Below are 13,079 nucleotides of genomic sequence, written 5' to 3'. Positions count from 1 at the left end.
CACACGTTCCATTACCTATCCGAAAGATTTCAGCCGATACATGCGTAAAAAAGTAACTTGCGTATTCCGCAAATAAGCTCCGTTTTGTTTTCCATACAAATCGAGCGCGATAAAATGATTCCCGAACGAGAAGCGGGGAGGACAGGGTAGCTGCGACGCCGAATCAATATGGTAACGTAAACTTATCTCATTGACTTAACGATTCTCCATCGGGAGATATCCCGAAGGGTCGCGCAGAGGTGCGCTTTCCTCCTCTCGCTCTCCGCCCCGGATCTCGGTGTGCCACTCCCGGATAGGATAATGAAATAGTCCGACCCCGGACGAACTCTGCATCAGCGTGGCTCTTCTCGATGTCACGGCAGTTCGTGCGAGAGAACCGGGCTGCGGGTGAATCGAGAACGGGGCAGCGAGATGCGAGGGGGATGAAAATACGTTACGTGCGTCTCGCTTTCCCCTTCGGCTACCTCTTTCCCGCCTTTTCGTCCTTTCCCGCTCGCGTTTCCTCCCTCCTTCGCGCAAACCTAACCAGGTACGTCTTTACGCGCGTTTCATGACATACGGACAATGGCGGGGAAACGAGAGCGGACAGCGGAGGAGAGAGTAACGCGTAAGGGTGATATAGAGGGGCGTATCGTTGGGAGGGAGAGGGATAGAGGGACGGTAGGAGAGACGCGGGGACGGCGGACCGCGTGTACACGACGGAGAGAGACGGACGGAGGAGCAATGTGGAGTGGAGGGTAGTTGCAGCAAACCTCGTCCCGTGCGCCTGGCTGACTTTATGACGATGGCTGAGACGTAAAAGAGAGGAAGACGGATGCCAAATAAAAGAGAGAGAGAGAGAGAGAGACGAGAGACCCGTGCGCGATCATGGATCATGCAGACGTCGAAGCTTCGCCCTTCATCCGCGAGACGTGAGATTGCCAGGAGATGGCGACGTTCGCGATGGCGAGTTTACGCAGAAAGAATTGTGTATAAAACAACGTTTGTAATAATATGCACGTAATGCATATTTATGCTTGATTTATAGAGAACTCGATGAGTCCATATTTTTTCCTAATCCCCTACGATCTACGATTAACTAACGATCCACTTAAAATTCATCAACGAAAAATTAATTCCGTCGAATAATATATGCATATAACTCCTTTAATATTTAACTTACTGCTAAAAGATTCACGAGCGCTAGCACACGTGTATTCCCGAATTTCCGAGAGAGATAGAGAGATGACAGAATCCTCACATGTGCAATTAATGCTGCGCCATGCCGCCGCGCGCCATTCGGACCGCTGAAAGGATTAATATCCCGCTCGTAGGACAAACGCATCTGAAGTGTAAACGAACAGCTGGATAATCACAGGAAGCGGCTGTTTAATCACACTGTTTCGGTACGATTGCCGAAGCCCGTATGACCATTTCGGTTCTCCGTCTCATTACGCGCGGCTCAGCTCTGCTCGGCTCGACCCGGCTCGCGAGCCAACACTCAGCTCGGCACGAGCCGCGGCACAGAGCTACTGCTCACCTCGGAGCGATCTCGTTGGGCAAAATAACGCTTGGCATCACGTCCCTGTTCCAAACGCGATTCGCTTTCGTTCGCGCGAGTGCACTCGCACGCACATATGTGAGAGCTTCTTTGAGCAAGACCCTCTCCGAATACGCTCCGGATTAATCGAGACGCGCACTCGCAAGCCCTCCCCACGGCAACCCTCTCTCAATTTCTCTCTATATCTCTATCTATCTTGACACCTGTGTTATTACCCGCACAAAGCAAACCATGCTCGCCGGATATCGACGTTCGATCACCTGCCATGTGCACAAGGCGCTTAAATATGTACTTGCATCCGCGGCAGGGGAATACGCAAGAAACACGCTGGCGCCGCGTCTGGTCGCGCAACTTGGAATTAACGATCGCGTTATCTCGAACACGCTGTTAGGCAATTATGCGTCTTTCATCTGGCGAACGGGTCAATCAATCTGACAACGGGTCACCCGGTGACGCGAATCCGCGCGACCCGGCATGCGGCATCGCGACTTTCTAACGCTTCGGCGTACTCTTCACGATCTCGTAAATTTCACATGCGTGCGATGTGCCTGTTTGCTCACGGTAGCGGTGACGATATTGAAAAAGGAAATGGCAGCATACATATCCTTCGTGGATGACTCGACGGTTGAGGCAAAAGTGAGAAAAGGGAAAACGCTGTCCCGGAAATTCGTTGTCTTCATAATTGTCGGCGATAGTAATAACGGCATCGAGAAACGACCAATGGCGAGGGAAGAGAGGAGAGGAGGGGGGGGGGTGTCTATTATCGGTGATACTCGTTAGGAGTTCCTATACGACGAGAGAAGTGAAGAGGAAAGGCAAAGTCGGAGAGGAAAAGATGAAGGCGGCGAGGGAGGATCCCGTGATTCGTGTACGTCCCATTTTGCTTATTCATTCTGCCTCAGTAATTCGAGACAGAAGTTTCCCGGCGCGATCCAAGTCTCTACGTGAACTTTTCATTGCGCCTCTCCCGATACATCTGGGAGAGCTCGCGATTCATCGCGGAAGGAATATCGACTTTGCGATGCGCGCTCGTGCAAAACTCGAATTGCAAAAGGAGGTCGCGCTGCCAAACGAGCGGCGTACAGTAGGTAACAAAGCGAAATGATTGTTTGCATGAAAACATGATTGATCTCACATCACCCCAAAAATACAAAAACTATATAAATATAACGTTTCTTAAGAAAATTTCTTTCTTTTTTTTTTTAAGTGAAAGCTATAAAAATATTTTCAAGCATTTTATCGGGCGGTGCTTTCTCGTAAAAGATACAATTTTCGTGATTCCATTCGATCGTAAGTTTAGAATCAGCCAGTCGAAACAGGTTCGGGTAAAAAGACTCACGGAAAAGTTAAATAAAGTGCGGAGCCAGAAAACCGCCATGGATCTTGCGGCGTTTCCGGTAGCGACGCTCGGCGACGTATAACTTCGCGACTGTGCAGTGCGCGTCCGAGTCCTTGATTTTAAAGATTCCTATTTTACTTCCGATAGAGAGGGAGACGTAGGACTTTTATAAGATTACACGCGAGAGGAGAATACGCTGATCTCTCAACGGAAAAGATAACAAGACCGGTCTCGTCGTCGCGCGGAGAAACGTTGGTCGCGTGCCAAACGCGTAAAATTCGCGCGAGAATGGAATCGCTGAGCCCGCACGGTTCCCTTAAAGTAATACCGAAAAGTATTCGGATAACAAATACCGTGGCGAACCAGCATTTTCTCTGATTGGCGAAGGGAATTAAAAACGAGGTCGACGCTTATTAAGAAAGTTTCCTCGTTAGCTCCGCGCGAGATTGCGTCCTAGATGTATGGATAAAAAAATCTTTCCTAAATCTTAAATCGTGCTTTAAATGTGAATTTTCACATCAACTGTCAAAAAAACTTCACAGAGAATAATTAAATATATAATCAATCAATTGTATCTCTCGTATAAAAAATTATCGTTTAACTATAGCTCTTATTTTATTTAAAAAAATATATATTTCATCACGATGTAAATTCTTAATATTATTGTAATAATTATTATCAAGTGGATAGTAAGCTAAAGTAATATACATTAATATGAAGACATCAATCCTATTTCATTAGTAGCACGGAGGATATTACGCGATAATATTATGAGCGTTATTACCATCCAAGTACATAGTCACCGGGTAATTTCAGCGGCGAGCTTCGTAGCGAAGGTTACAAGGAAACCACTTGGTTTTGTTTCGAACATCCCTAAATAATTTTGCAACGACATAGCATACCCGCCTTGTCCCCACAGCTCGCAAACAATATCATCCCTCTTGTCCTCTCCTTCCCCAAATTCTCTCTCTCTCTCTCGCTCGTTCTCTTCGCGTCTCTGTCGATCTAACTATTCGAATCTCATCGGGCGACAAGCTTAGTTTCGTCGAGCAGAAATACTGTCGTTTATGAGAACGTGCAACGAAGACGGAACAACGGACATGTCTCATGTTCCTGAAGAAGAACATAGAAGCCGTACAGGGTGGAGTAGTTAGATTTTAGTAAACGTAATGGTTCTCGTGTCAATTCTGAACGTGCCTTAACTAAAATCTGACGAAATTAAAGCATTTTAATTATACATTTAATATGGCAGAACTCTTTTGACGGATGACAATAATATTTCATATATATAACTTTTTATATCAATCAAAATTATATAGCTATCTATATTGACTGCTTCTGTAATTTAATTAAAATTTGTTATTTCAAAAGACAGAAGCACAGTTCTATCAAGTAACCAGACTTAGATTCATTTGTATTAACATTGACAATTTATAAGAATGCATTATCTCATATTATTAAGTTTCTCGTGAGTCAAGAAATTCTCAATTTCCCTCGACGAAAAGTCGTTCAAGTTAGCAAATTGGCTGGGTTTCATCTTTGCAGAAATGCGACGCGACGCCAATGCGATGCGATGCGATGCGATGCGATGCGATGCAATACGAGCAAAATGGACCGGTCTGTACGCGCACAACACTCCAGGAACGTGTACGAAACGTGCATCTAGCGACGCGGTCGCATAAACTCGACCGTATCGCACAGACATCCATACGAAATTCACACCTTGCGCCACTTGTCCGACCTGTTTTGTCAGCGGAAGAGATTCAGCGTACCCGCACGGAATAAACGTTCGCCGTCTCGCTTCCGCTCGCTAAACCACCCTCCTCTGTCTTTCTCTTCCACCCTTCTCCCCCTCTCTCTTTCTCTCTCGTCCTCACCCCGATCCATGGCTGGGTCGACGTAATTATAACTTCGGTAGAATCTACAACACCACGTCGAACGTATTCTCGTTCTCAAGCTATTCACCCCTTTCGAAGATGTGCTCATACACCGTGCCAGTCTAATTATTTCGTTTTCCGCAGTGCCTTCGAACGACGGAGAAAGAGACAACAGCGAGGATAGAAAAGTGGCGGCAAGGATAGAGGAGCCCAGAAAGCGCTTTCTTGAGCTATTTTAACGTTGTCTCCGAACCTCTTCGAGCCACGATGCGAATAGCTTCGAGTTGTCACCCTTTTGTTTCCACTTCCTTTGATCGTGATAATATCGCTTGCCTCGCAACCCTAGGATCACTTGCTTACACTTGCCGATATTAAATTGGACATATTTTCGTTTAGAAAGAATTTATCTTCACGCAAAACGAAAAAGCATAATTCATTCAAATTAAGTTAATATAAAAATCATTTCAAATGCAATTTTTCAATACGAGCATAAAATTATACGCTATAAACAGTTAGGTATTATGTATATACTTTTATCTCTTAATTTCCTCTGTCTCTTGACTTTCGACGCTTCAGCCGCACAAAATATTCTCTCTGCCCTTAATATTTCCGGTTACACAATCGCAGCATTGTCCGAGAAAGCTATGCGAGAAACTGCGATTTTCCGATGAGATTCGAATGGCTGCGGCGGCAGCAAACGAAGAGATGAAAATGGAAATAGAGAAAAGGCAAAGAACCGTGGTTGCACCAAGCCGTTTAACTCCTCCGCGACCGTTCATTTAAGTGACTAACTCATCCAAATCACCTAGCGCTTTATGTGCGCTCGCAGGTTTCGCGCAAAGGGAATCCGTGAGCGCTGAAATTACAGTCGAAATAATCCGTGAATTATTTAGGACCTCGAATGCACGATCGAACGCGATATCAGAGAGGACGATGAAACGCATTTGAATGTTGAACACCGCACGGTTAAAATTAATTATTATTTCAATTAATCAAATATCATCATTAATATTGAGAAAAAAAAAAAATATATATATATTTTTTATTTTATTAATTTTATCGACTCAATAGCTTTGCTGTTAAAACACTACTTAAATATCCGCAATCATGTTGCAAATAAAAAAAAAAAAACTTACAGCACTTATTGCAATTGCAGGTCGACCAGGCACGGATTATCCAGTGCTGGGAAAGGTGCCTTACACGAATTTCTACTGCGACGACCAGTCTTTCCCCGGCTTCTTCGCTGACGTAGAGACGAGATGCCAGGCGTGGCATTATTGCGACATAGACGGCCGACAAGCAACGTTTCTCTGTCCAAACGGCACGCAATTCAGCCAGGCGGTCTTCGTCTGCGACTGGTGGTTCAACGTGAGGTGCGAGCTCAGCCCGAAGCTCTACGCCATCAACAGTCGACTTTACGGTACGCCCACCGAGAGTCCGACCAGACCTCACCGACTGATCACGAAGGAGCTTCTGGAGAATATCTTCGTGCGTAGGAAATGAAGGGGGCGGACGGATGGCACGCGATATTCATCTCGAAACAAAGAGAAAGGGAGAGAAAGATAGAAAACCGTCGAAGTAGAAGGAAAGTATTTTCCTCGCAATACAGGAATCGCAAAAACCCTGGCGCAGCGCTTCTAAAAAAGTATCCTCACGAGTCTCCAGATACATGCAGAAAATTATTTACTGTCTCTCTCTGCCACATTAATAAATCCGTGACTCGGATTTTCGTATTTCGATCTTTCTCCGAACGCGAAAGTAATCGCAGTCGCTTAACTATTCCATCACATCGATCGACACAGAAGCTAGCGTGGGATTCACGCTTGGGCCCTATCACGACTGCGGAACTTTCAAAGGAAACGAAGAAACGTACGAGAGCATCTGACGATTGCGAGAACACGACGACGGCGCGATTATCCGTGACAATCGTGGATTCCGTGGAAAGAGAGCATCGCGGGGCTGCGCCATTGTCGCGCACTCGAGCCGCTGAATCGCGCGATGAGCGTTCTGGGGCGATTACCGGTGGATAAATCTTTACCCAATGAATATCGAAGCGATTTTCGCTGAAGGCGAAGAACGTTTCACCCGTTCCAGAATTCGAGAGAACGAGGGGAAAGAGGACACGTTCGTGATAAGTACTGCTGCGCCAATAAAAGAGGAATCCGGAGGTGGAGCGCGACTTCCGTCTGCGATCGGCCTTCCCTTCTGTCGGAAAGAACCGCCCGACGCGGAAAAGCGTCTTGCATCTCTCGATGCGGTTCTTAATCGTTGATGAGATCCCGCTCGAGATGCTGCGAGATAACCGAAGCGTCTTCCTTCGCCTCTGCTTCCGATCGGCGCTCAACGGACGTCTTTCGTCGACGAGCATTTTTCTCCCTCCCTCCCTCTCTCTCTCTCTCTCTCTCTATCGCGCGTCTCGTCGAGGGACAAGAAGACTCGGAAGTTGATCGTCGTTACGGCGGAAGTACGAGAGCCACCGGTACGGACAATACGTACTACCGGCACAGCTGCGGGAAAATCAACCGAGCGCTCCATGATCGATCATCAAATCCGGACACGACTCTGCTTCCAAACACTTCAGCTGCACGCTATAATCTATTTGACGGATGCCGCGATTTCCATTATACTTTCGAATAGCAACGCTTTGTACACTGAATCCTATCAATTTATAAACAGGGATTAATGTCAATCGAGTCCCCTGAAAGTTCGACTGCACTCTTAATCGCTATCTTATCGCGATCTCCGTTGAGAAGCGAGTCTTTAATACTAAAATACATCTATACGTAAATAGTCTAGTATCGCCAAAATATTGTTACTACGTTATTGTAAAAGTAATACCGATTGCAAACGCATTTATAAAAGACTAGTTGACTAGTTTTAGCCTTCATAAAAGGCTAGTTGAGAATATGGTTAGTTTGTTTAATATTATTCGAATCGTTAAACGAAACAATGGTATAAACTGTGATCGTACACAATAAGAACAAATTTGCTGAAATAAAAATTTAAAAATAATTATGTTGAACCATTAAAAAAATTATACCGGATGTTCAATTTGATCGCTAAAAATGTCAAAACTGTTTGAAACAATGTCATCATGCTTCGGCTACCGCGTACTTAATTATTTTGATGTCCCAACATAACATAAAATTATCTTCTGATCTGTATCGAACTACATTTTTCGATAGTGCAGTGCAATTGTTTTTCTTTTTCGTGTAGAAGAGAAAAATGATATTTTCACACATTACTACACTTTTCGAGCATAATTATAACCACATAATAAAAAAAGAAAAGATCTTATTTTTTCATAGATTAAAAAAGATATTACAGTTGTATTATTGTTTCGATCAACAGCTTAAATGTAAAGAATGCAATAAGATATTAGATACTAATAATACTAAGAAAAATATATAGGAAACAATATCATTTAATTTGAATATATCCAAATGAAAAAAAAAAAAAAAAAACCGATCAAATTATCACCATAATACGTATCGCTTTGCGCCAAGCTGTGCCGAAAGATGCGTTTTTTGCGCGTGGACGGCATCGACGAGCGTAGAAGTTGATGCTTCCCAAAATCAATAGTCGATAATATGATTGTACATGCCCGCCAATTGTGATGCCCGAATGAAGTACAACACGCACACATGACAACGGCAGGCTTTGCCGGCAATTAGTAATGGCGCGTCGTGCGAGATACGCGATATTGTTGCAGCCCCGCGCGAAAAAACTTTCAAAAACGAACGTCACGCGATGAATTCTCGCTATGCTAATAAACAAATACGACGCGTGCACAATCGATCGATCCCTGAATCAAGATCCGTGGACCGCGATTTTTTTTTCGTCAGGACAGGAAGAACGATATAGATACGACACTAACAATCATACCTGAGGCTCTCCTCATCTCGAGCACGCTCGAGAGCTCGTAGTGTTAATTAGTTACTTGTTAAAACTGTGAGTGAAGTGCACGTTTGCGATCTTGTGTCAGCGTTATTCGTAACGATTGTAAGCGATTTCTGCAGCGGAATGAACATGTGCCTTTACCTAACGTCCTTTTGCGCCTTGTACATAATAGAAATATAAACATATAGATGTTCTAAGCCATTACACGCCGATCGTCGGCGATTTTGTGTTAATGTAGATAAACGAGTGTTGGAACGATGCGGAATAACAGTCGGGATCAAAATTCTGAAGTAATAATTGAAAATGAAGATGCGCGCGATTAAGGGAAGTGTCGCTCTAAGCTTATGGGTAGTTAGCCTCCTTCGATCCTTCGGCGGTATCCGGCGGGGAATGTAATCTTCGCAAATTGGATGCTGTACAAGAATGCCATTACTAAAATTTTTATTTAATATAAGGGAGGAAGAGAGCTTTTATGAGAGAAAGTTATGGTGAATTAGTTTAGAAACTTTTTGGTACGGCACAGTGTATCTTTAATGAGGGATGCCGACCTTTGCTGGCCAATTTGCTAATGAAGAACGAATAACGGAGACAATCTTCAGTGAAACTAAAGATTACCTTTTAAACGAATGACGGGATTTAAACTGAAGAGTCACACTTAATTCGATTATAAGCCACGAAAAAAAAAATCTCAAGTAATTCCTTCCGTTCGCGGTTTATACACAGCATGATTAAGCTTTCTTTCTTTAATTGACAGCGACGTCTTTAACCGCGTCTTTTACCGCACAATCGCATATCAAGCGTTTCGATTCACGTTTAATTCAATTTAAGTATCGCGTCAATCAATCGAAGAATAAGGAGGATATATGCGACGATAATCTAGCTTCAGATAACATTCAGCCGATCCATTCTTAGCATTTCCAGACTTGAATTTGTGTATTATTGAAAGTGTATTTTAAAAGCGAATAAAGTATTGATATTTCAACACACTCGTCTGATTGACCATTTCATTGTTGATGCAAAAATGTGAAATCTAACAAAGAAACGATCTCCCTCTCCCATTTAGAGAATCAAAGGAAACTGCATCTACTGCGCAATGTAATACGATAGATGAACGATGATAAACTAATACTGAAAGCATTCTTTTGCGTAATATGAGAATTTAAAAAAGTCGTGAACATTGTTGGTAAAATGACGGTGGCCAGTGCGGTCACTATGACCGCAACTGATTCAACCCTCCACACACACACACACACACACACACACACACACACACACACACACAAGACAGTTTTATATAAAATATCAGGTAGCCACGTTGCGTTAAATGAACCGCAAGCTGCATTCCGCGAAATAATTGGTTTTGCCAGCGTATCAGAATTTTTTTTCCCCCGCAAGCTGAGTTAGTGCGGCGCGATGGTATGTTTTGAGGTTTGTTTCCGGTTTCTGTTTTAATTTCATTCTCCCTCTCCTCTGATCGTTATTAGATTCGTTTCAAATTGCGTGGCTCACGTTTGTCGCATCTATCCGCGGACATCCTCGCAATTACGCAATCATTACGCCATTTTGAGTCTCTAACGCAAGTTGCATCGATACCGCGATATTTCTTATATCGCAGATGTTTTTTGGAACCGATATTTTCAACAATAATAGGAAACTCACTTGTGCGCGAATATTGGTCGAAAATTGTTGTTATACTTCGGAAGAAGCTTTCAGTTCAATCTGTACAGATATTTCCGTACATCTGTGGATCGTACGCAATTCACACATGCAATCCTTGTGTTTTGCGCAGTATCACGTACACAACCCTCACTCGAAAGGTGTACGAAATAGCACCGATTTATGAAAAAAAAGGAATCGACCATAAAACATGATCGGTCGATATTGGAGAGCGTTTAGAGCGATTTTCGACGAGAGTGGACAATCGCGGATCGGCAGAGCGAGAGAGAACAACGAGGATAGAGCGGAACAGCTCTACGACGGGGTCTAAGAATCCATCAGCGAAACTGGTAATCAGGTGAAGCCAGCACGAACCACTTTCAGGGATCCAATCTCGCTGGGAGTTTTCCCCCTCTCCCGCCTCGCTCCTTGCATTTTTCTTCTCACCCCCATTTCGTGCGAATGCAGTACGTGTGTGCAATGTCGTCTGTCCGTCCGTCCGTCCATCCGTCCGTTTTTCTCACCCTCCTCCCTGTGACTCATCCTATTTTGCGGAACAAGCCCGGAACTGAAGGCCGGAACAGCGTGTTCGGAAACGCGGTACACGCCGATTTGAAATCTTTTCCGTGCCGCCGTAAAAAAGGGCGTATCGATAGAGCGATATGACGCGTATTCAACATCGCAAAAATAATATGCTGTCCGCTATCACAAGCGCGATGCTTCGACAATCGAAAAACGGTTAATTGGCAATTGTTTCAATGGACGAAGTTAACGATTTTTTTTCCAAACGTCACGAGATCAGGAAGAATTCCTGCTATCTCGCACCGGCTACGAGAGAGAGAGAGAAAGAGAGAGAGAGAGAGAGAGAAAGACGAATAAAAATTCTGCGAATTGACGATTGTTGAAAAACGGCCGAGGGATATTCGCGAAGATGCACCGCGATCGTGCCTTTAATTGCAAGATTCTTTTGACGGCACTTTTAAAGCCGGATGCAAATGGATCATAAAACTGAGCGTCCAGGTGGCTCTCATTTACGAGTGCGGAAAGTTTTTAGATCCGCCGTGTGCCGGGTCGAGTGTAGTCGCGCGAATGAGAGAGGGCCTGTTTTATCGGTCTGCGAGTTCGAAAGTAATTCTCTTACTTGACGGCGAGACCGACAGGCCGCGCGATTCGAGACTGATCTCGCAGAAAGGAGAACCTTCGGCTTCCTTACCGATCGCTCGTTTCAGAATCGACGTCGAGTTTGCGGCGTTGCGTTAGCGACGTGTGACGCTGGTATCACTTTTATTTATATCGTTCATTTCTTTTTATAAAAACTCGAAACGATCAATTACGATGTCGGCAACGCGTAATGTTCCGATGCTGTACGCGTTTTGCAAAAGCGCCCTCCATAGACCAATTGCAGTTTCTCAATGGACAGGACACTCGAATAGCTACGGAGATCAGTAAAAACAAATTCGCATAACGTCCCAGGTTAATTTTGCAAAGATTCAATTGCGAATTCTGCGTAGATCGGTTCCCCGCGGAGTGGTTTATGGATATGGGCAACGCTCGCGAATTTACGCGCGTGTTAGCATGTATTCTCGCGCCCACGTCGGACGGAGAGACGAACACGCGGACGAATTATTTTCGTTCGCATAAACAAAGCCGCGACTTGAAAGGGGAGTTTAAATTGTTCGCTAGTTTTACGCGCGCCCGCGGCACTCTCTCCGTCTCTCTCGCCCATTCTCCCTCTCCCACCATCTTCGCGTTTCATCCCTGGTCCACTTCGCCCCTCATCTAATTCTCAATACGCCTCCTCTTTCCTCCTCTTTGTTTCGCTCTTTCTCACTCCCGCTCCTTTCCCTCACCTCGCACCCACCCCCCGGGATGAGCGCGTGTTGTTGCTGCTGTTGCCGCTGTCCATCAGAAAAGATCCCGGGATGCGAGCCTGCGCTTGAAGCCCATTGATTAACCGTTGTCTGCCGCATGCTGCGAGCGAGAGAGGAAGCGGAAGAGCTCTCTCGCGAGACCGGAGAAGAGGAGGGAGGGAGAGAAGGGGAGAGAGAAGAGAAGAGAGAGAGAGAGAGAGAGAAAGAGAGAGGCGCACGTTCAACGTGCCCACGAGCAACGTTTATGAAAACTTTGTGCATCGACTGCGCCGCAGCAACGAATAAAATAACGCTCTGGATTATTCTGCTCGTTTCTCTCTCTATTCCTCTCTCGCTTCGTTCGTTCCCTCACCGTCTCGATCGGCCGAGCGGAGGGCTTAAATTATCAGCGTTTTCCATTTTGTATCGCCGATTACTTGCCCCGAAGCCCACTCGCCGGCACTGCCGATAAGCAACGTCAAAGAGTTCTCCGAGCTGGCTACAGTCAAACGCTGCGTGTCCACCCCGCGTTATTAATGGATCGTTTTTCCCCGGCCGCTCGTTATTTAATATATTCCCTCTATGGCGAGATACAATGCGAGATCTTGTACTAAAGCTAGACATTATGTCTTGTAATTCATAATATAATAATAAATATAAATAAATCTAAAGAGTGTTTGAGAATATTTCTAACATATTGTTACGCCCCCGGTATGGAAGGCCAGGCTGGCGAGCGGCTGTTTTCACGTCGATATATATGACGTTCGGTCGTTGCGTTCTGTCTTTGTCTCTCGGTCTCTGATTTCATGAACGAAGTGTCACGTATTGAATTAAAGACCGTAATTCTTTTATAAGCTTGTCTCTTTATTTCTCGAACGCGCATGAGTTTTCAAAGTGCGCGAGTGCGAGCTGATTTC

General features: G+C 44.9%; 2 protein-coding genes across 2 annotated transcripts in view; one reads left to right on the top strand and one right to left on the bottom strand.

The window, feature by feature from the left end:
* Positions 1-9,642, top strand: part of LOC105200513 — a 56,168-nt gene extending 46,526 nt beyond the window's left edge. Inside the window, exon 3 of the mRNA XM_011168097.3 lies at positions 5,913-9,642. Coding sequence (XP_011166399.1) covers positions 5,913-6,259 — 347 coding nt within the window. The 3' untranslated portion in view covers positions 6,260-9,642. The remainder of the gene's footprint in view (positions 1-5,912) is intronic.
* Positions 1-13,079, bottom strand: part of LOC105200570 (RING finger protein 17) — a 148,357-nt gene that overhangs the window by 58,219 nt on the left and 77,059 nt on the right. The window lies entirely within an intron of this gene.

The sequence above is a fragment of the Solenopsis invicta genome, chromosome 6, assembly GCF_016802725.1.
Source record: "Solenopsis invicta isolate M01_SB chromosome 6, UNIL_Sinv_3.0, whole genome shotgun sequence".
Taxonomy (NCBI): Eukaryota; Metazoa; Arthropoda; class Insecta; order Hymenoptera; family Formicidae; genus Solenopsis; species Solenopsis invicta.
The sequence above is the reverse complement of the archived record's forward strand: the minus strand, read 5'-3'. Positions and strand labels throughout refer to the sequence as shown.